The sequence below is a fragment of the Cotesia glomerata genome, linkage group LG10 (assembly GCF_020080835.1).
Source record: "Cotesia glomerata isolate CgM1 linkage group LG10, MPM_Cglom_v2.3, whole genome shotgun sequence".
NCBI classification, from domain to species: Eukaryota; Metazoa; Arthropoda; class Insecta; order Hymenoptera; family Braconidae; genus Cotesia; species Cotesia glomerata.
In genome coordinates, this window is record NC_058167.1 from 8,350,657 (window position 1) to 8,374,785 (window position 24,129).

The 24,129-nt window shown below is 30.3% G+C and overlaps 3 protein-coding genes across 6 annotated transcripts; 2 read left to right on the forward strand and 1 right to left on the reverse strand.

Annotated features, from left to right (window-relative positions):
* Positions 1–631: 631 nt before the first annotated feature.
* LOC123273210 (centromere protein I-like) lies at positions 632–5,508 on the reverse strand. 2 transcript variants are annotated; one of them, XM_044740545.1, is made up of 6 exons: positions 5,156–5,505; positions 4,974–5,099; positions 4,232–4,470; positions 3,282–4,157; positions 1,734–2,165; positions 632–1,642 (listed from the first exon to the last, which is right to left on the reverse strand). In XM_044740545.1, exons 1-6 carry the CDS (start codon positions 5,190–5,192, stop codon positions 1,385–1,387), a joined length of 1,968 nt encoding a protein of 655 aa, XP_044596480.1. In that variant the 5' UTR covers positions 5,193–5,505; the 3' UTR covers positions 632–1,384. The 2 variants fall into 2 exon arrangements, with proteins under 2 accessions (XP_044596480.1, XP_044596481.1); XM_044740546.1 differs by having other exon boundaries at positions 1,458–1,642; positions 1,847–2,165; positions 5,156–5,508.
* Positions 5,509–7,158: 1,650 nt separating this feature from the next.
* On the forward strand, positions 7,159–18,443 carry LOC123273185 (CD109 antigen-like). 2 transcript variants are annotated; one of them, XM_044740473.1, is made up of 19 exons: positions 7,159–7,319; positions 7,418–7,506; positions 9,279–9,358; positions 9,529–9,721; positions 10,196–10,420; positions 10,557–10,807; positions 11,240–11,570; positions 11,654–12,081; positions 12,561–12,825; positions 12,905–13,024; positions 13,117–13,171; positions 14,239–14,461; positions 14,635–14,939; positions 15,006–15,424; positions 15,716–16,075; positions 16,144–16,524; positions 16,946–17,446; positions 17,530–17,632; positions 18,123–18,443. In XM_044740473.1, the coding sequence occupies exons 3-19, from the start codon at positions 9,294–9,296 to the stop codon at positions 18,320–18,322; spliced, it is 4,425 nt and encodes a 1,474-aa protein (XP_044596408.1). In that variant the 5' UTR covers positions 7,159–7,319; positions 7,418–7,506; positions 9,279–9,293; the 3' UTR covers positions 18,323–18,443. The 2 variants fall into 2 exon arrangements, with proteins under 2 accessions (XP_044596408.1, XP_044596409.1); XM_044740474.1 differs by lacking the exon at positions 14,239–14,461 and adding an exon at positions 13,439–13,580 and having other exon boundaries at positions 18,123–18,440.
* Positions 18,444–18,707: 264 nt separating this feature from the next.
* On the forward strand, positions 18,708–24,099 carry LOC123273192 (apoptotic chromatin condensation inducer in the nucleus-like). 2 transcript variants are annotated; one of them, XM_044740508.1, is made up of 10 exons: positions 18,708–18,872; positions 19,215–20,180; positions 20,223–20,962; positions 21,034–21,100; positions 21,170–21,286; positions 21,369–21,555; positions 21,643–21,848; positions 21,956–22,186; positions 22,250–22,510; positions 22,692–24,099. In XM_044740508.1, the coding sequence occupies exons 2-10, from the start codon at positions 19,224–19,226 to the stop codon at positions 22,809–22,811; spliced, it is 2,886 nt and encodes a 961-aa protein (XP_044596443.1). In that variant the 5' UTR covers positions 18,708–18,872; positions 19,215–19,223; the 3' UTR covers positions 22,812–24,099. The 2 variants fall into 2 exon arrangements, with proteins under 2 accessions (XP_044596443.1, XP_044596442.1); XM_044740507.1 differs by having other exon boundaries at positions 19,215–20,962.
* Positions 24,100–24,129: the final 30 nt, after the last annotated feature.

Sequence of the window (24,129 nt, forward strand, 5' to 3'; positions counted from 1 at the left end):
ACTATTACAATTATAATTATAATTATAATTATTATTATTTTATAAGTTATTTTTACAAAAATACACTTTTTTTTTTTATTTATTTTTTTTTTTTTTTTTTTATAGGCAAATGACTAGATTTAATTTGTATGTGATGTATGAATGTAACTCTGAATTTATTTTTGTTAAACAAATTCAACAATTTGAGGCGGTTAGATAAAAACAAATAAAGATTAATAAAAAAAAAATTAAAATTGTAGAATTACATTACACAGCTTGCCTTTATCAGTATCGTTTATTATATTAAATATCAATATCATTATCATTACTATGTTTTATATTTTAATAATTATCTACGAAAGTACTGTCTCTCTTTTTAAATTAATATTTTGAATTTTTTGATCAGTACCATAGCGAGCTTATTTTTTTAACGGGCAGTCTAAGCTTTATTTTTTTCACAAATTTATTTATTAATTAAAAAATTTATTATTTAAAAGCTAAGTCACTGCCTTTGGCTCGTAAAATTGGCACACCAATGTGAATATAACGCGCTAATTAAAATAATTAATAAATAATAATAATAAGCAATACTGATTACATTGCAATGCTAATACTTAAAATAAAATAAACTATTTACTCTTATAAATAACTATTGATATACTAAACAATAAATTTTATTTTTTAAATCTTATTTTACAAATAAAAAACAATAAAAGTTAGGGAATTGTATTAAATGTACTTTCGTTTTTTAATTAAAAAAATTGATAAATATTAAATACAGCGACCGCATAGCGATGAATTCAAAACAATAAATCGTAATGCGGTAATAAATTATAAATAAAACTAATACGTATAGTCACGTGTCTCACTCTTATTTTGAGGTGATGATTTACGATAATAATAATAATTGATTAATTATTATTATAACAATACTAATGTTAAAACAATAAGTTTTGACGAAGCAATTGCACTAAATAATGAGTAAGGGCGCATTAAATAATTTTAAGAGTAGAAAAGTACATTTATAGACGTAGATTGTGACATACACATTTAAATTGACATTCTGGTCTGATCACTCAGATTATTCGCGAATAAAATAAATTAACATTAGTTTAGAGATAATTAATATTAATAATAATAATAATAAATATATTTAATGATTATTAAATTAACGGTGCCTGAGAAAGATCAGCCAGTCATTATTTCTGTCAACATATATTAATATATAACACATAGTTCTTTATGTGCAAGAAGACTGCTGTGAGATGTAAATGAAATAATAAAATTTGTATGTAAATTGGAGGTAATAAAAAATTTAACTCTGATTAATTTCAACTCTACTTTTTTTTCGTATACAAAATATTTAATTATTTCATTTATTTCGTCTATAATTTTTTTAATTTATTTACGTTTCATTTTCACTCTCATAATCATCTAATGATCGTATAAAATTACTAATTGCCGGCAAATAATTTTCAGCGAGACACAACGCTAGATCTTTTGGTCCAATAGCAAAGTTACTATTAATTAACGTTGATCTGTACGGCAAAAAAGCGATATGATTGCTGATATTTAATGAATATTCTTTGTTTTTTGGTAAATTGATAATCATTTTATTTGGCAGTGACCTTAAAAATTGCCCTTCGTGCCTTATAGAAAATATCTGAAAAAAAAAAAAAAAAATAAAATAAAATAAAATAAATAAGTTTATAGGTAGTAATGAAAAAAAAAAAATTAGATGGAAATAACCAAACCTGATCATTCCACAAGGCGTTGCCCAAATCAGAGGTATAAATTTTCAAAGCCTTTACCTCGGCTTCGTAAATTTCTCTCACTCTTGAGTCATTAATTTGACTATATATCTTACGATAATTGATGAGTAAATCACAGATCTGCGATATGATTGCAGCACTCTTGGACACAAATCCTCCGTAAATCAAACTTGGAGGCGCGATAATCAGCCATGGAGGTTCGCAGTGACTCGCTAATCTGTTAATGGTTTCATAAAACTCGATTCCTTTGTCGAGAAGCAGCGCAGAGTTGTTGTGAATGCTCAGACCGTTGGTCATAAAGTGGTCGACGGTCTTGAGAATTGCCGGAATCAGATCAGTTAATTTATTTGTTGGAACTTGTCCTAAGAACGGCGAAGGCTTGAATTTCTCTTTTCCAAACCTTTGGTTGATAAACTGCAAACATAAACATTAAATTATTTACTATTAAAAATAAGGTAAAAGCTCTAATTATTGACAGGGGTCTAAATATTGACACCCTAAATTATTTTTAAATATATTTATTCATCTGTAATAAGAATAACTATCATATAAATTTTTATTAAATTTTAATTTATTAAAAAATTGAAAAAAATTACTGTTAGTTCAAAGTATTAAGTATTAATTATTAAAAAAAAAATAAAGTTAGCACCAGTTCGTTAAACCAGTTTACAAACGTTCATTTTCTTAACAACTTTGATTAGAAAAGCATTTTTTTAAATGCTGAGTTTAAATTAATTTTTTCATCTAATAATAAGATCTTTTTTTTTAATTAAGAATTTATGAAAAATCTATATAATTAAATAATAGAAATTAATTGTATCCTTTATAATATTTAAATAATGAGTGTCAATAACTAGTTCACAATTTTTAAGTTAAATCTCATATTGACAGCCATTCGACAGCGCTATGACGCCTTTTTTTTATTTAAACCTACAAAATTTACTTTAAGAGTTTGAACTTTTCTGATTCAATAAGTTATTTTTAAATAAATTTTTATATTTTTAAAAGTAATTAATGATTTATGGAAATTATTATCAATAAACTTCAATAAAATTGATTACTTAATAATTTCAAAAAGTTTCGATAAATAAGAATAAGCAGATGATTCCATGCATGCGCAATATAGGTGTCAATAATTGGGGTGAAGGTATGTCAATAATTAGATCAATCAGTTTTTAATCTTCCAATAATTGGTGTATCCAGATAATCTATTTAATTATTCAAAATTAATTAGTAAAAACATTACTTGATTGAAAAAAAATCAAATTATAATTTTGTCTCTAATAGTTTCAATAATTAGGGCTTTTACCTTAATTGATACTGCTTGTCAATTTTTTTAATTTTTATAACAAATTAATTACACTAAAAAAGTGCTTTAAAATATTTCCACTCATAATTTTTTTTAATTTTCACAAGTGGAATATTTTTATTAAATTTTTTTAATTGCTATAAAATTATAAAAAAATTTCTAACGTCTGTAAACTTCAGTGTCATAAAATAATAAAATAATTTGTTATTTAAAAAACTTACTAAATTAGTAGCAAGTCGTTCAAAGCATCCAATCAACTCGCACTTTTCCTCCAAAGAAGACTCCAAAAATACCGAGTCAAAATAATTAGCAAGATCTTCCAGCTCAGTTACGGAAATAGTCGTCGACCATTCGAATAAATTCAACAATTTGCTTCTGAATTCACCAGAGTCATAAGCGGCGTACTCCATGAAGAATCTTAGAACCACGGGAATACCTTGCTTCATATATTTACAAAACTCAGTAGTCATATCAAGCAACTGCGCTTTTTGTTCAGACGAAAACGCATTGTTCTCAATGATAAACGCTCTTCTTAGTGCTAAATATAAATTAAAGGAAAACCTACTCTGGAATTCATAGTTCGCAAATGTCAAGCAGTGATAGCCAGCGTTGTTTGCCAACAACGATATGGCATTCGAAGGCAGCTCTAATTGAAAGTGATACTTTCCTATATCTTGAAAACTATTAATATCAAACAAAGTTTTCGTGTCTTGGTCTTTGTAAATGCTGGAGCCCATTTGGAAGTACCTCATCGACGGCAGCAGAGGTACAGATTGATTTTTAACAGGCATTTTTACCGGATTCCAGTCAAAAATCTCCATTACCCGGGACTCAATTCCACTGCAGCGGTTCTTTGCATCTTCAAATCCGGCTCTTAGGACTTCCGGTATCGGCTTCCAGACGCTCTCGACATTCAGCGAGGGAATTTTCTCAGGGACTAATTCAGGCTTGTATGATTTAAATAGAGACAATAACGCAGAAATGTGCTTGGGAGCCTTCGGATACTGTTCTTGGAGTTTGATCAGCCTTCTCACTTGTCTACGAGTCACGTCTTGTGGCTTTGTTAATAAATAAACCAGCCTTGCAATCACAGATTCCTAAAATCGCGTAAAATAAAATTTTGATAAAATTAATTATTTAATTAAAAAAGTAAAATATTTAATCTACCTACAGTTTTTTCACGCTTCAGCAACTGGTAAAAGAAGCAGTCATAATAACTATTTATTATCTCTCTATCTGATAACTGGTACTCCCATAGCCCGATGAACCACTGGAGAATGTGTACTGAGACAGTTATTGGTAAAAGTTTATGATCTGCCAGCCAGTATACTATCATTGCTTCCAGTTCTTTATTATCTATTTTTTGTTTTGGAATTAAACATTTTATCAGAGGAATACATAAGCCGGCTCCTAAAAAATGTAATGAATTATTTAATGCCGTAAGATGGACGGTGGAGTTCCTGATGGTCCACCTTTACAAGCATGGAATGTAAGTGTAATCCATATATGCTTGTAAATTAAAATAAAATTATAATTTTTAAAATATCATTATAATTATAAAAAATATAATTATAATTATAAAAATAAAAAATAATTATCATAAAAATAAATATGATTTATTTTTTTTAATATTGTTGATATTGTTAATATTGTTGGTATAAATAATGAAAATTAAGTTAGCCGACATCTAAAACTTTTTATAATTTTTTTTATCGAAAAAATTATCACAAAATAATAATAAAAAATTTTAATTTGTAAAAAACTATAATTACAATTTTTTTTTTAATATTTTTTAGTTCTAATTTAATGAATGAAAAAAATTAAAAACATCGGCTAACTTTAGTATTATGTCTCAATAGAATAAATAAAACTTCAAAGGTTAAAATTGATAAGTAAATAAAAATAAAACTCACGTAATTCATTTCTCCTAATGACATGAGCAATTACTTTGATACATAAATTATCTAGGCCGTTTTTTTGAGCTTCTTGTTCTAAAACAGCTAAATTTTCATCAAAACCATCTGGAGATTTGCCTTTGCCTAAAAAAACCATATAAATTATCAGTAAATGCATGTGAAGATTGAAAATTACATACCTTTAAGCTCGCGAAAATATTCAATACACTTTTCCATATTTTCAGTGTTCCTAATTGCTCATTATTGAAATATTATTTCTATTATTTAATTAGCTTATTTTATTTATAATTAACGCAATGATGTTATTGTTTACTGGCTTTCCCGCTTTGAAATATTCTCCCAAAAAAACAAGTTTTGTTTTCATGATTCAAGTTTCAATGAAAATTATTGTTACAGACAGATGTCGCCTAAGTCTTCGATCAGCCAATGAAAACATTTTTTACATTGCGCATGCTCGCTAAAGAATAACAGTCAGCAATTTGAAATTTTAACAGACAAAACGTTGTGCCTGAAGTACTATTGTTGATTTCATCATTTATACTTTTTACACTCATCTAAAAAATTTACATTTAATTAAAACAAAGCTTAAAAAAATGAAAATAATGACTGACAAATGAAAACATCAATGGCATGTAAATTTTGTATTTTTTAATGATACTTAAGTTAGCTGTCAGCTGTAAATTTTAAGAATTTTTGTAAAAAATCAATCACAATGATAAAAATACTTTTAAAAATTACTACTAATAATTTTTTTTAATTTTCACATGTAGAATTTTTTAATTAAATTTTTTTTCATAATAATTTTATAATTATAGAATTTTAAAAAATTTTCTTATGTCAGTTATCATCAGTGTCTTTTTTTAAGTCTTCTTTATACTTTATAATAATAAAGTTAGCCGACATTTTTGATTTTTTTTATTTTGCTTAATTTATTAAATTATAACTAAAAAATATTTTTAAAAAATTGCACTTATAGTTTTTGAAGTTTATAACAAATGAAAATAATTTTTTTTAGTTTTTTGTAATAATTCTTTAATAAAAAAAATCATAAAAATTTTTAGATGTCGTCGACTAACTTTATTTTCATTCATACTTTTCTTTATTATTATTTTCTTGATCAAAAGAAGAAACTTTCATTAGCTAAATTTTAGAATACTTAGTATATCCAACTTATTATTTATTTATTTAGAAAACGCGTTTTGGCGCGCCAATCGGCAATATACATTCATGAAATTACAATAAAAAGAAAATATATAATTTATATAATTTCGAGAAAAATGAAGGAAATAACAATTTCACATTTTTAAGATTTGAAAAAATACTACAATTAATCCGGTGAGATTTATCAGGATACTAAAAAAAAAAAAAAAAAAAAAAAAGGAAAAGGAGAGGTAATTAATTTATTTAATTAAATTGATTAGTTTGATTAATTCGATCCCAAAAGGAGCTTCTTGGCCATGTTTATGAAGGATCCATATTTATTATGAATTTTATTACCAAAATTATATCCATTAAAAAAATCGTGAATAAAACCACAGAAATATTCAACACATCAATTAGAATATTTTTTCATCGTGACAATACAAAAGATTAGTTTCATAACCGAATATCTCAGTAAGGCAATATAGAAGCTGATAATAATTATTGAAGATCGATGGTTAGTTATTATTTTGTTATAAATAATTAAAATTAGATCTTCACTTTAAGTAATGATAATGATTTTTTTTAATTACTCGTTTTAGAAATGATTTTTAAAATAAAATTAACAAGTAAGTAACACTAATTATAAATTTTGATAAGTTTTTCTCCAAGATAAAATGAATGAGCTGAGTAAAAATTAATAATCAATTGAGAATACTCCAACAAAAATGAAAAGCATTGAAATCACCAGGTAATTTATAATAAACAATAAGCTATTCAACAGCAACTGAAATAACAATAAATAATTGACATTACAATAATAATAAATACTATCATCTTTTAGCTTGGGTCCGGCTTTAGTAGTCAGCACCAGTCATCACACAAAAGTAAATGATGTTAACGGTACAGTTTTCTCATATATAATACCCGAGAGATAGTCTACAGTCTACAGGTGGGCATTAAGAGAGAATACTCTGGAAATATAATAATAATAATAATAACAACAATAAATAACCGAGGAGAAGGGATTCTCGAAGACTTGTTTTCTCAGTCCCCACAGACAACTACGGCCCGGCCCCGACTTGATGCCTTGATTGGTAGTGTTTGGCTAGTAAGTTTCAGTATATCGCCAGTGATAGAGCTCACGAGCTCGCTAGAACACCTGTGTGTATTTTTTATTACTATCATCATCAACTTAGTTGAGTGCGTTCAAATATTATCTTCCTTATTATACTTAATTTATGTGTTTACATTCATAATAACACTAATAAAAATTTTATTTCTGACGAATTCATCAACAGGTTGTTATTTTTCGTTCAACTACTGACACAGTTTTGCCAAAGGAAGCCGTCGTGCTGATCGGCTTTAAAGTGCGTCTTGAACTGCACAGGTGAGTCATCTTCTTAAAATAATAATCCTTTAAATAACTGCTAATAAAATTTATCACTTTATTTACAACTTAGAAACTTAGGTGTTAAAAATCTTACCATTTAAGTTGATGATCTTCACGGTTAATTCCTGAAAATTTTATTCTTCAATGTTTAAATTTTGCTCTGCTTCCAAATCAGGCACCGTGATTAGTTTTTAAAGAGTAAGCCTCCAGCCTCCATGAATATAATGCTTCTGAAAATTTCATTGACTCATTCCGTGGGAAGAATACTCAAGCACATTTTTTTCATGGCTATAAAACCATTGAAATAATTATTTATTATGATTTGTAAAAAAAAAACCGGTTAGGTTGTTACACCTACACTTACCCTTGAAGATTAAAATACTATGACTACACCGAGGATTAAAAATTTATTGGCATTACGTCATGCCTTTAAACTTCTACAGCGTCATATCAACTCAAAATATTTATATTTTATTCATTTAATCAGCAATAATAGTAATAATTACTGATGATTAATTACATTCCTGACTTGAAGAGCATAGCTAGAAAAAAATAAGAAGAAATAATTAAAACCCGTAAATTATTGAAACACGTGTAGTATAAATATGTACCAATAATAAAGTTTTGTAAAATAGGTCAAAAGTATGTGAAGATGCGAACAATACCTAGCCGACGACCTCATTATTATACGGAATTACTCTTGCAACAAGGTCATTGATCCTTGAAGCACCTGTTGTGGTACTTTTAAATGCCATTTTAATAATCTTCGACTAGTCTTCCGTACATATTGTATATATTGTACATATTTACGCTTAAATATACTTGATTTGTATATAATAATGGTAATAAGGTGGCACACTTATTGGTAACGTGAAAATATGCTTTCACGACAAAAAGAAACGAGTTTTGATTAATATCGCAAGGTATCACATAACTCAATCCGGTAATTAAAAATAAAATAACACCTGGTTATGTAATATTTAATAATTGTTATTTATAGCTGATAAAATATGTCGTGTGGAAATAATAGGATATATATTGATGGACCATGTATACAGCAGATTGCGCTTCTAGGAAATCGGGTTTTCCCATCCGGATGTATTTTTATCGAAAGGTCGCGTAATGAGGAAAGAACGAAATCACGAACCGTGCACAATAAAAGACAGCCGGATGTTTTCAATACTGTGATGGCTATTTATTATTTTATAATTTACACGAAAAACTCCTGGGAATTGATAATTGATTTTGCTGATTAGAAAAGATAATTATAAATTACTGATGATGTTAATATTGATTTTTTAAATCAGGATTGTAATGTATTAATTATTTTTTTTAAATACGAAGAAATAATAATAGAATAAAATTGTTTGGTATGGTGAGAATTCAATTATACGTAATTCAGAGACTTGATCACGTCAAATACTTGCGGTTATTTTCACTGGCTAACGTCGATTGTGATGATCAGTGAATAGAAAGTAGGCAGTAGTTCTTCTAGTTGTTATAAAAGCAAATAATGTCTACCGAGTGCTCAGAGCTGAGACCGTAAAATATAAATTGTAAATGTTTTTGCTACTGAATTTTTCATCGCTGTACATTGCAATTGCATTGCAAATTGACAGTCTTTTTTATAGTAATTTCCAATCTGGAATAATAATAAAAATATTACAATAAATAAATTGAATCGTTCTCACAGAGAAAGAAGAAAAAAAATGATATTTAAATAAATAAAAGAGTGAAAAGTTATTTAATGAATAATTTTTCTTTTACAGAAACTAGGCGTGAAGATGACGATGCTTACAACTGTCTCTTTGCTCCTGTGTAGCTTCGTTGTGGTAACAACAGCGGAACCGTAAGTGTAAAACATTTTTAAAGTAACCGTATTTGTATACTTACACTTATTACTTCAATTATTGCTACATATATACAATGTATATTATGGAGATATTAAGTGTGTGGTCTATTGTCATCTTGAGCGTAAACAACAATCACTAAAAACATTATGATGGGCTTTGCCTGCAGATACTACACGGTCGTTGCTCCAAAAGTTGTCCGCCCTAATTCAGATTACCACGTAGCTGTATCAACCAGTGGAATATCAACGCCGGTGACCATTTCCGTAGAGTTAGATGGAGATTTAGATAACAATGAAAAGTTTAAGGTCTTCCACGAAAATGTTGTTGAGCCTTATACAACTCAAGTCTTTAAATTAGAGGTAAAATACAAATAAAATAATGGTAATATTTATACACACTAAGGAAAAAAATTTATTTTTAAAAAAATTTATTTGAAAAAAAATTAATATTCTTGTAACAAGAAATTATTTTGTTAGAAATTTTAAATAATTTTATTTCTTAGCTGAAGAAATAAAAATTTTTCTTACAGTATATCTTTCTTATTGAAAAAAAATTTTTATTCATTTGAGAAAGAATAATTTTGAATGAATATTCTCGTTTTTTTTTTTCTTTTTTTTTTTTTCAAATCTAGAAAACTTTTCCAGCAAAAAAGTTACTGTAAAAAATTTTTTATTTCTTCAGTGAAGAAATTAAATTTTTTTAAATTTCCAAAAAAATAATTTGTCACAAAAATACCCATATTTAAAAAAAAACAAAATTTTTCTCTCAGTGTAATAAATCCACTAATGATAAACATGATGATAGTGATAATCAAAAAATAATTCCAATAACAGACCGGCGATACAAGTCCTGGAAGATACAAATTAACGGCCCGTGGAACCTCCGGCTTGCTGTTCTCCAATACAACCTCGCTGCAATACATTCACAAGAGTTTCACGGTTTTCATACAAACAGATCGAGCGATCTACAAACCCGGCAGTGAAGTTTTATTCCGATGCGTAGTTCTAGATTCCAGGTTAAGACCAGCTCCTACTCGGCAACTGGATGTCTATATCACGGCAAGTTTAGACTTTTTTATCCTACTCTATTTAATCTTGTTGCTTTTTCTCCCAAGTCGTTTATTTTTTTGTTTACTCAACCTGGTAACTGAGTCTTAACATCAGGCTTTATTTAATGGATTAATTTACGGATTAGGACGGCAATGGGAACAGAATAAAGCAGTGGAGTCGTCCGCCGATAATCCGCGGGATATTCAGCGGCGAGCTTACGCTATCTGAGTCACCGGTACTCGGCGATTGGAAGATTGTCGCTAATGTTGGCGACCAGACCTTCGAGAAGGAATTCCAGGTTGCTGAGTACGTGCTTCCTAAATTCGAAGTCGCTATTAACGCGCCTAAGCACGCGACTTTCAAGGAAGGAAAGATTGTTGCTACGGTATCTGCTAAGTATGCGTTTTATTTATTTAATCTATATTATTGAGAAATGACCTTGTATCTTGTGAACTATTGATATTTTCAAAGATATAAGCTCATCCCGATGTTACACTCATCGAGACCTTTTATTTGAGTACCCACATCAATTTTTGATATATTTTATATATTTATATATATGAATATATGAAAAATATATAAAAATGCATGTGGGTACTCAAATGAAAGCTCTTGATGAGTGTAATATCGGGATGAGCTTATATCTTTAAAAACGTCAATAGTTAAAAAAGTACAGTGCAATTTAATAAACGTTATTACATATCTAATAAAGCAAAATTTTATTTATTTATAGTTCACAAGTCACAGAATGACTGCAAAGTTACTAGTTTTAATTAAATTGAATTGCTGAAGAATAAAATAAGACTAATTTTACTATTAATAATTCAGATATACCTACGGCAAGCCAGTAAAAGGTGAAGCAACAATAACGGCGTACCCCGACATATTTTCCGGAGTGCTCCAGCCGATTTTCCAGGCCCCGATCAGAAAAGTCGTGCCCATCGACGGCAAGGTCACCGTAGATTTTGACATCGCCAGCGAACTGCGACTCACTGATGAATACGAACGCCCAATTGAGTTGGAGGTTGCTGTGGAGGAAGCGCTCACTGGAAGGAGACAAAATGTCTCGATGCAAATGACATTGCACAAGCACAAATATACCATGGAGTTGATAAAGACCTCGGAATATTACAAGCCCGGATTAAAATACACCGCTTTTGTATTTAATTTATTTAATTAATTAACTTTGACCTAGACCTGCTATGAACTCGGAGTTTATTAATCTAATTTATATTTTATCAGATCAAATTGAGTTATCACGACGGCTCGCCTGTGAGAGATAACAACAACCCAGTTAAAATAAGTTACGGCTACACATACAATCAGTCGGCTTACACCAACATCACAAGAATGTTGGACAGTAACGGAATGATTCAACTGGATTTCTACCCGCCGAACGATTCTTCGGAGAACGCCTCGCCCTTGAACATCGAAGCCGAGTACTTGAACTTGCACGAATGGTTCCCGGCTACCAATCAAGCCATGTCTCCAAGCAATACCTTCATCCAGGCTACGGTTAAAACTGACAAGCCATCAGTTAACCGGGAAATTGAGATCGAAGTTAATTCTACTGTTCCGTTGAAATATTTGAATTATGAAATTCTCGGTCGCGGGGATATTCTAAATGCTGGATCTATTTCGGTGTCTGATAAACACATCGCTTCTTTTAGGTAATTTATAATTATTTAGATCAATTTATTAAATATATTGATGGTAAAAATTTTTATTTTTATCTTTGTATTAAAAATATTTTAAATATCTTTACCTAAATTTTTTTTATTTTTTATTTATTTAATTCAATCGACCCTAGAACAAATGTTCTCTAAGGGCCGTAAAGTACAGAGTATTACATTAAAAGCGAGTAATTTTATATAAATTGAAGTAAAACATTTTAAAGTTAGCTAATATTAATGATAATAGAATTATAATATGATTATAATAATTATAATATGAATTAGATTAACGAATTAGATGAGGTAGGATTAAGGTAAAGCTATTTATTTATTTAATTTTGTTGCATACAAATGCAAATTTAAAATTGCACAATAATTGTAAAATTTTATGTATATTCTATTATTGCTATTTAACCTTGGCTTTGACATAAATATAAAATAAATTTATTTAAACTAAACTAAAAATTAAATTTCAGATTTTTGGCGACTTATATTATGGCACCAACCGCTCACGTTCTTGTGTACTACACCCGCGAAGACGGCGAGATAGTCGCCGATGCCTCAGATGTTGAGCTAGACAACACTCTGGAGAACTTTGTGAATATTAAGATGTCAGCTGAAGAAACTCAACCCGGAGAAACTGTTGAAGTAACCATGTCCGCAAAACCTAATTCTTACATCGGTGTTTTGGGAGTTGATCAAAGATCTTTGCTGTTGAAATCAGGAAATGATATTTCTTGGGTGTGCTTTATTTTTATAAAAAAGTTTTAATTCATTTTACGGATAAAAACAATTAATTAAAAATTTTTTTGTTAATTAGGAGCAAGTAAAGAAGGAATTAAAGTCGTATGATATGACGGAAGAATCTCCGTACTCGGATATGCCTTTCGAGCGGTCGTTCTGGAGACCTGGATCCGCAACTGCAGATGACGTTTTTAATGTAAATATTTTAATTAATAGATATTAAATATTAGATGTTAGATTATGACTGAATTTAATTAAGATTATTAAACGTGATAATTATTATTGCAGAAAATGGGAACAGTAGTGTTGACAAACGGGTACATTCAGGAGAACTATCCGATCCGTAAGTAGAAAGCTAATTAAAAAAATTACCCGACTAACTCTTTGATTGCATCTTGCATCGAGACTAACTCAGTCACTCATAATCGCAGCATTAAATATTAAAACTTAAATAAGAAAATTATAATAATAGCAATGATGATGATAATAATAAAATGTCCTATTGTTTTGAAAGACATGTTTAGCCGTGCAAGTTCTGAGCACGGTTGAACGGATCTAGAGCAGATATAATTTATATTTTAACAATGGTTTATACTCTGTGTATGCGTAGTATACTACCGAACTAATTTTATGGAAGAATCAGTGTTGGCGTACCCCGCGAGCAGTTTTGATTCCGTCGCATTTCCATCTGAGAAGCCAAAAGTACGCAAGAATTTCCCTGAAACGTGGCTTTGGCAAACGCTTGATGCTGGGTAATTCCAATTATAATAATAATTATTATAAATAATTCTTCAATATATTTCTTCTTTCTCCCATATTTTTCTTCAAGTCACCTGCCAGCTTGATCTTATTTATCTATTTGTTTTCTATTTCCATACACGTTGCTTTAGAATATTTAGTTGAGCTTATTAAATTCATCATCACCATACTAATAAATAAATAATTAAATATGAAAATAAAATTAGCAGACATCTGACGATTTTTCTTATTAAAAGAATATAAATTTTCCATGTAAAAAATTTAAAAAACTATATGTGCAGTTTTTAAAAAATATTTTATTTAGTTGCAATGAAATTAATTGAAAAAATTTTAATCGTCTGCTGATTTTAGTGTCATTAATTAAATTAATTAATCAGCTTATTACTAACAAGTGGCTGCGGTCTAGAGAGAAACAATTATTTAAATTTATAAAAAAATCTCAATATAAAAAATTATAATTTTTCTTATCAAAAAAATGAAATATTTAAAAGTAATTTTTTCTCTCAATGTTTATTAATTAATTAAACAATTAATATAATTAACAATGAGACTTTTTACCATATAATAGATTTAACAATTATAATGACTTGAGACGGTGTGAGAATAAATATAATAACGTGTAAATATACAAGTAAAAGAATTGGATTGCAGGACAGCCGGGATATCAGGAGGGTAGAGTACGAGGTTCGGCTCACGGTGCGTCTACCTTGAGACCAGACATTGGTCCCCCAGTCACACACAGACTAGTGACAAGACCGCCACTGGCTGGTCCTTACGCATTTTCACGCATCCCAACTCCTGTATGGAATAAGCCCCGTGTTTTCCTTATGCATGACATCTCGAACACTTGGCTTTTTACAAACTCTTCCTCAGGGTATTTATTTCTATACAATGTACATTATTTATATATATATATATATATATGTGTCTTTTATACTGTACCTATGTCATCATTACGTCTTTGCATGCACGAATCACCCTGTAACTTTCTCTGCGGCGTTTGTTGATTCAATAGAAAATAATAATTAAAGGTGATTAATTATCTAGGTACAAAGGAGAAGCTGTAATAAGACGGACGGTTCCCGACTCAATAACTTCCTGGGTTCTGACTGCGTTCTCAGTGGATTCAACTTATGGACTGGGTCTCATCGATGCGCCTCGGAAGCTCAAAGTCTTCAAGCCGTTCTTCATTTCTCTCGATTTACCGTACTCGGTAATGAGAGGCGAAATAGTTGCAATACCTATTGTTGTCTTTAATTACATGGATAAAGATGTAACGGCTGATGTTGTACTCGAGCACGCTGGACAGTTTGAATTTGCGGAAGTATCTAATGAAGTTCACGACACTCCTAGTAAGTATTTTTATTTTTATTTTTATTACTTATTCTTAAAATTATTTTTATTATTTTATTTCACAGAACTAGAACTTTTCCGCAAGAAGCGCATCGACATAAAAGCTAACTCTGGCTCCAGTGTTTCATTCATGATTATTCCCAGAGACTTGGGCTACATCACCATCAAAGCGACTGCTACCAGCAAAATCGCCGGAGACAGCGTCGAGCACAAATTACTCGTGAAAGCTGAGGGAGAGACACAGTACAGAAACAAAGCTGTATTTTTGGATCTCCGTGATACGAGAAATATCCAGATGAACTTAACTGTTGACATACCCAAGAATTTTGTTCCCGGGTCAGAGTTTGTTGAAATTTCAGCTGTAGGAGATATTCTGGGACCTAGTATTCCCAACCTAGCTAATTTGATAAAAATGCCTTTTGGATGTGGAGAACAAAATATGTTAAACTTGGTCCCTAATATTGTTATCTTGAATTATTTAAAGGTACTTAAAATTTATTTAAAAAAATAACTTTTATTTATTTTAAAAAAAGTACACTAAAAAAAATTTAACTTTAATTAAGATGAAAGTTCTTGAATCAAGAAAATAATTATGAAAAGTTTCATTATTTTTAACCAAGAAAAATTTATTATTTTAAGAATTTTTCTACTTAAATAAAAAAGATCAAGTTCTTCAAAATTATTTACTTGATTCAAGTTAAATTTTTTTTTCTGTGTATTAATATAAATATTTATTTTTAGAAACTCTAAATTATTTTATTAAATTAATTTCTAGAATACAAACCAGTTGACTCAAGCAATCCAGGGTAAAGCTTTGAGGTACCTTGAAGTTGGATACCAGCAAGAATTAACTTACCGTCATAAAGACGGATCATTTAGCGCCTTTGGAGAGTCTGATGCTAGTGGAAGTACCTGGCTTACGGCATTCGTAGCAAGATCATTCAAGCAAGCGGCTGAATACATTCCTGTTGAAAATAGAATTATTAATGAAGCATTGTCGTGGCTGGCTGAAGTTCAGGCGCCCAATGGAAGCTTCCCGGAAGTTGGTCATGTCAGTCATCGAGATATGCAAGGTGGAGCTTCTAAAGGATTGGCCTTGACTGCTTTTACTCTCATTGCTTTCCTGGAAAATCCTGTAAGAAAGTTAAAATATAATTTTGTCAAAACTGAATCGGTTTTGTTGATGATTTTTTTTCGTTTCAGGATGAAGGCGGAAAATACAGGAATACTATCAATAAAGGTGTTGATTATATAGTTACAAATATGGAAGGTCTTGATGATACATACGCGCTGAGTTTGTGTACGTATGTACTAAATTTAGCGCGACATCCTTATGAAGATGCGGCGTTCAACGCTTTGGAGTCTAGAGCTTCTACAAAAGATGATTTAAAATGGTGGAGCAAGCCTATCCCCGTGGGTGATAAAAATCCATGGTTTGATGCTCTACCACGTTCGGTGGATGTTGAAATGACTTCTTACACTCTGATGACTTATCTTAGGAAGAATCTAGTCACTGATTCAATCGCTGTTATGAAATGGCTCGTAAAACAGAGGAATCCCGAAGGAGGTTTCTCTTCAACCCAGGTACTTTAATTTAAAAAAAAAAATAATTTTTATTTTGACACTAAAGTTGAGAAATATTTGATTATTTTTTTTAATTTTCTAATAAAAAAAATTGTCGCAATAATTTAATTAGAAAAAAAATATTCTACATGTAGAAATTGTAAAAAAAAATAAGTACTATTTTTTAAAAGTAGTTTTTTAGAATTAATTTATTTTTTAAATAAAATCCAAATGAAACATTAATTTTCAAAATTTTTTTCAACAAATAAATTATAGAAAAAAAAATTTCACATTTAAAACTTGTAAAAAATTATAAATATAATTTTTAAAAAATAATTTTCTAGATCTAATTTATTTAAAAAAAAAAAATGATCAAGTGTCTGATAATTACAGTGTTATTTTTTATTAACAATAAAAATAATTCAGTGGTAAATTTTTCTAGGACACGGTGGTAGGTTTATTGGCACTTTCAAAACTCGCCGAGAAATTATCAACGCGAAGTAATAACATCGCGATAACGATCCACTACGAAGGAGGTGGGCAAAGTCAGATGAATATCAACGCTGACAATGCTATGATTCTCCAGAAGCACATTCTGCCGCGTAAAACTCGCGTTGTAAATATCACCGCTACGGGACAAGGCTTTGCCATTATCCAGGTTTCCACTCACTACAACTTGAATGTCACCGGTGCTTGGCCGCTGTTTACTCTAGATCCTCAGGTCGATAGGATTTCCAACGAAAACCATCTGCAGTTATCTATCTGCTCTGGCTTTGTGCCTACTAAAGAATCCAATGAAAGTAACATGGCTGTCATGGAAGTTAGTCTTCCCTCTGGTTTCACCATTGACATGGACTCGCTTCCCAGCCTGCAGGTATCCCAACATGTTAAGCGCGTCGAGACTAAAAATGGTAATACCATGGTTGTGTTGTACTTTGATAAGGTAAATTTTATTTCATTTTTATGCAATTATTTTTTATTACTAAATTTACTAACAAATTTTTTTTCATTTTATTTATTCTCCAGATGGTCCAAAAAGAATACTGTCCTACCATATCTGCATACAGAACTCACAAGGTTGCTAAACAGAAGCCAGTACCTGTATCTATTTACGATTATTATGATTCATGTAATTATTTTTATTATTATTTATTTTATTGATATTATTAATGATGTTGAAATTTGTCAGATTTTAGAATTTTAGAATTTTTATAACTAATCAATTCTTATAAAAAAAAAAAATACTTTTAAAAATTCATGAAAATTAAAGTAGCAGATATTTAATAATAAGTGCAAAAAAAAATTAGATAAAAAGATTGACATATAGAAATTTAAAAAAATTAAAAATGCAATTTTTTAAAAACTATTTTTTAGAACAAATTTTTTTTTATTAAATAAAATAAAAAAATTGTTAAATACCAGCTGACTTTAATGTCATAAAAATTCTCATTTATAATTTTATAAAATTTTTACATATAGAATTTTTTAGTTAAATTTTTTTCGTTGCAATTTAACTACTATAAAAATCTAAAAAATTTTTAGATATCTGTTAAATTCAGTATCATTAATGTTAACATTTTATTAATTGTTGATATATTTATTTTATTATGTCATTTTAGCGAGGAGAGCTCGTGTGTTTTACGAACCTCACGTTTCTACTCTCTGTGACATCTGCAAAGACGAAGATTGTGAGAACTTGTGCGTTGGACAGCCAGGAAATGAGAAATACAATACGCCTGGCTCAGCTTCACAGTCATTTTTCTGTATATACAATTACCTTGTATTATTTTTTGGCTTTTTGTTACTCCAAAAAGTGTAATTAATTTTATTTATATTATTAATGAATTAAAATTCTTATACATTAGGAATAGAATTATATATAGTTCCGTAGGAAGATATAAGTAAGATAATCAAAGTCATAAGTATTTACATTTATATAAAAAAAAAAATTTATTAAGATACTTATTCAACAATGATATTACTTTGTACTACTATTTTCATGTAAATTACAACAAAATTAAGATAAATATTTTATACTATTTATAAGAGCTAATAAATATTTTTTGTTGTTATTTAAATTATTTTATAACTTGAATTTTTATAAAACAAAATTATTCAATTCTTCCCGCAAAAAATGAAAAAATCAACGTCAGAGGCGCCACTGACTCTTTCGAAAAATCTAAAATGTCTGATATCTGATTACCTTCACAGTCGCCATAGTTTTGGTTTAATTTTCACAAGACAAGTGAAATTTTTTGCACAGTTGTACGTGAAGCGTCTTTCTATTTAATAATTAAAAATAATAAATAATCACTAAAGGTGCGAAGCAATAAATATATTAATAACCTACAGTTAATTATTCTTCACAAGTAAGTAATTTTTCATAAATATTAACACAACATCATCACTCTGAATAACCACAAACTTTTTTCCTCACTATGTACATACACGAATCATAAATACGCCGCTCGTTTATAATAAAGCTAACCTAATCACTAATTATTAATTTCAACATTCAATATAATTGTATTTAAAATTCACACTTTTACATCTTCAATTTAATTGTCAGAATTTTATGATTTGGTGCTACATGATAATTGAATTTTTAAGTTAAAAATTATTGTTGTAAAAAAATTAAAAAGAAAATGAAGTCTGTAATAATAAGCTAGCAGTTATATCACAATAAATTAATAATAATTATTTATTTATAGATTACAAAAATGAGGCGTAAAAGTGAAAGAAATAAATCAAAATCGTCGCCAGAAAAAAAAGTGGAGAAACCGACACGAAAATCTACACGGAGACGTGCCAAAAGATCACCATCGTCGTCCCCAGAGCGCGAAAACAGCAACGACGTAGATACATTGACGAGCAGTGATAAGGAACCAACAATGGCTTACAAAACGCGGCTACATGCCAGCGCAAAAGACCGCGATAACGTAGAGAACGTTGTCGAAGAACCGGAGAAAGTATCCTCAACGGACACATCAGTGGTAGCCAAGCAGCAGCAGCAGGTCGATGAAGAGATTGAAGACGGCGGGTCTGTCTGGAAAGCAGCTCGTGCTGACGCGTCCCCCGGTGAGATACCAAAGCTTAAATTATGCAGACAGAGAAACTTGTCCGAGACCTCGGACGTGTCGTTAAGCAGGAAAAGATCGAGCAAGTGGCAGGAGAGCGGCAGTGAGGGTATTGCTGAGGAGGCTGATTCGGCTGATGAAAAGCCAGCAACGTCGTCGTCGTCCTCTTCTCACAAGACGATGACAACGACAACGCTTGGTGGCGATGAACCAGCTGATGATCCCTCGTCAACGATTCCTGCTCGGGACTCCGGCGAAGAGGTAAGTGATTGCAAGGAGTTCCCGTCTGAAAATGCTTCGACCGAATTGTCTGACGATAAACAAAACATAGATAGACCACCGCTTGGTGACACGGTTCACGATCAGACCAATGATGAGTCTACGAATACCAGTTGTATCAATAACGATACCATTGTCAGTGAGGCCAGTATTCCTGCTGATGACACTACAACGGATCATTCCAAGACTGATTGTTGCGTCGAGACAACAACTACTGAGGAAGTTATTCAATCTCAAGAAGAAAAAGTTCCTGAGGAGAATCAAGATGTAGCTCCAAATCCGGAAAATCCAGAAGTTGAGGTTAAAGTTGAAGAAGCCGAGGTTAAAATTGAAGAAGCCGAGGCTAAAGTAGAAGAAGCCGAGATTAAAGTAGAAGCATGTACAGAAGTTGAAAAGTTGTCTACAGACAAAGAATTAGATGAGGAAAAAGTAACAGAGAGTGAAGAAACTATTACAGAGGTTGAAAAACCTGTTGAAGAAATTAAACCAGTTGAAGAAATTGATGTTAAAAAAGAAAATGAAAAAATTGTTACTGAAGAAGAGGTAGAAAGTAAAGAAGTTGATAATGATAAAAAAGAATCTGGAGAGGAGAAGGAGAAGGAGAAGGAAAAGGAAGAGGATAAGGAAAAAAATGAGTTGGTAAAGGAAGAAGCTCGGAAAGATACCAGCAGTGAAGATGAGCGAGAGAAGAAAAAAGATAGGTCCAGGTCAACGTCTAATGACGAGGAGTCGAAAGAAAATGTCAAGAGGATGCGAAGAACTACTCGTAGGAAGCATCGCGACAAGTACCGGGACTCGTCGAACTCTGACACAGCGGAATCTGACGATGAAGGTGTGAGGAAGAGTGATAAGGAAGAGGAGGGACTTAAATTAGAAGCTACTCCGGAGAAGTCGCCGTTTGCTCAAGAAGCGACTGAGGCTACGGATCGTTCTTCCGAGACTGAGATCGTTTTGACTCATCAAAATGACAGCATTGCTGAAATGGATATTGATGAGGTACAGAATGATGCTAATGAGCCTAACACTCCTCCACCAGAGAAGTCTCAAGTCAGCGCAGCGCCGGCTTCTGTAAAACCGAACAAAGTTAATTTAAAACGATCATTGTAAGTTTTTTTTTTTTCATGTATTAGATGTTTTTTTCATTTGAAATTTATTTATAATGGTTATTTTTTAGTACCCGCGTTGTGGGAGAGAAAACAGAGAAAAAAGAAGTTGATAAAAATGATGCCAGTCATAATAAGGTAGTTTTTTTTTTTATTTGATAATTATAATTGTAGGAAAATTTATTAATAATTTATTTATTTTTCCAGGAAAATCACGTTAGCGGTGATCAAGTGGAGGGATCTATCATTCCAAAAAGACGTCGCTGGGGTACACTAAGTACTGATACACCACCTACTCTTTCAATATCCACAGATTCTCTTAAGGTATTTTTATAATTGTTTAATTTTTAATTGTTTGTTATTTATAATCTTAGCATAATGTAATTTTTAAATTTTAATTTAAAAGGCTTTAGTACCTGGAGCGAAACCACTGCCTATGAGTGAAGTACGTTTGTCCAAAGATGACGATGAGGAACGTGACCGCCGTAAGGAGAAGGAAAAGCGTCATAGCGCGAACGAGGGGCCTGTGGAGAAGAAGAAGGACGATGCAGAGACAACAAAAGTTGAACCCGCTAAATCTGATAATCACATAGGTAATTTTACTTTTATAAATATCATCTAGTGAAAAAAGTTTTTAAAAATTTTTTTTATTATAAATTAAATATTTTATAAATTTTCAGCTGCTAGACGAAAAATTTCAATTGTCAAGGATTTACCAACAAAATCACCTAGTCCATTACCCGCACAGCCGACTAATGTATTATTGATTAAAAATTTAGTAAGACCATTTACATTGAACCAAATAAGAGAATTGTTGTCACGTACCGGAACTATAGTTGAAAATGGTTTTTGGATGGATAGAATTAAATCTAAATGTTTTGTAGAGGTTTGTTTTTTTTTTTTCATTGATTTATATTTAAAATTTTAATAAATTAAAAAAATTTTTTTAATTTATTAAATTTGCCAAATTTTATTTTATTATTTTAATTTCAGTATTCAAATGAAGATCAAGCATTTGAGACCAGACAAGCACTTCACGGAATTTCCTGGCCTCTTTCAAACCCTAAAAAGCTCCAAGTAGAGTACGCGACAAAAGAAGACATGGAACAGGCGCGAGAATCATCAAAAGATCAAGTTCCGCCGCGTAAAACAGAAGCGATGACCGCGGCAGACGCTTGGCAACCAGAATGGGGTCGCGAGGAAAAAACCAATTCCGCGGCTAAGGTAAGAACTCAAATAAATTTATTTAACATAAAACAAGTACTTACATTTATATTTTAAAAACAGGTAACAGTAGTGCGAGAATGGGACTTAGGTAAGGAGGATGGACATCATCTGATGAAGGAAAAGGACCGTGAAAAGAAGGAAATTGAGAAGAAAAGACGACAGAGGAGTCACAGTCCAGCAGCTAATCAACACTTACCCGCCCCAGCGAGGAAGTTTAAGAAAAAAGAAGACGACCCGCCTCCAGCGAAATTGCTCGATGATCTTTTTAGGAAGACTAAGGCTACACCGTGCATATATTGGCTACCGCTCACTAATGAGCAGGTTTGTCGAAATATTTCAAATTAAATACTTGATAAATAATAATTTAAAAAAATAAATAATAACAATTAATTAAAAATAAATAATAATAACTAATTAAAAATAAATAATAATAACTAATTAAAATTAAATACTTATAATTAATTAAAAATAAATAATAATTATTGAAAAATAAATTTTTCAGATTGTTGTGAAAGAAGAAATGCGACGGCAACACATGGCTGAGCACGCGCGTAGATTGGAAGAGATGAGACGCGCTGAGAGAAATCGCGATAGTCGCCGTCGACGTAGCCCAAGAAAATAAATATACCCTTCCTTATCTTACTCTTTCCTATTTTCTCTTTCACTCAATTAATCTGTCTATTTTTACTATTATTATTTTTCATCGACATCTTGCTAATTTATCTATAATATCTAATATATAATCAGTAATCAATAATTATCAGTACGCGCTTAAAAAATTAATAAATAAAAGCTTATTTTTTTTTTTTAAATTAATATTTTTTAATTAACGCGGTCTAAAAGCATCCTTGCCTTACTTGTTTAAAAATACCCGTTTTAATTAACTGCTTTCATTGAAAATTAATTACCCGTGCAATAATCAAATTTACTTTTCCAGTTAATTATTTCCTCCTTATGGATACTTAAAAAATTAAATAATTACAACAGTCGGGTACTGGTCGTTGAAATAGTGGGAGTTGCAAGCACATGTCTGCATGCGGTTTAACACACCATCCTGAACGTCCCTGAACTAATATCCTGTCCTGAGTTTCTTTAGCATTAAATCGTGATTCTTACAGGTCCACAAACGTTCACTGAACTCACATCGGGCCGGTAGTTAAGTGATTGATTGATTCATTCATTCAAATGTTTGCGATTATTCGCAATAAGGATTGCAGATATTGATTTTGGCGATTCTCGTCATGAAGTCAGGACACAACGTGGGACTTTTTAATAATGACAATGTTGATGAATATATTTAGCACGTAGCATCATTGTTTTGTGCTATAAATAATGATTAAATTAACAATTACAAATAGCAATTAAGCTAGATAATTATACTGAGTTTTATAAAATCAAATCAAAGTTTTCTTTGATGATGTCATTATAAATATAAATATATAATTATTTAAGCTGATAAATATTAAGTAAAACTCAAGGTTTATACAATTTTTAATCAGCAGGAATTTATAACTGGCAATAACTTAAAAAAAAAAAATAGTAGTAATATAAAATAAAATATAAAAGAAGTCAACAATTATTTTATTTACGACTTCAATGGATTAATTTAATTGTTTTTGTTTCTTAACATTGGACAGCGAATAAAATTCTGAATTTATAAATATTATTGCTCGTAGTGGTAAATAAACAATAAGTTAGTTTGTATCAAGTGTAAATTAATATCATTGTTTTTTCACTATTTTATCGTTGAATTAATTTTTGTTACACTAAATCTTATATTATTTGAAAATAATAATAAAATTCTCGTTAATAATTAAGTGGTACATAACCTGCTGTACATAACTGTCCGATGTACTGAAAAATGTGTAGAATTATCTATCAATGAATAAACAAAAAAAAAATTAAATTTATTGATCAGCATTTATTTATATTAACACTCT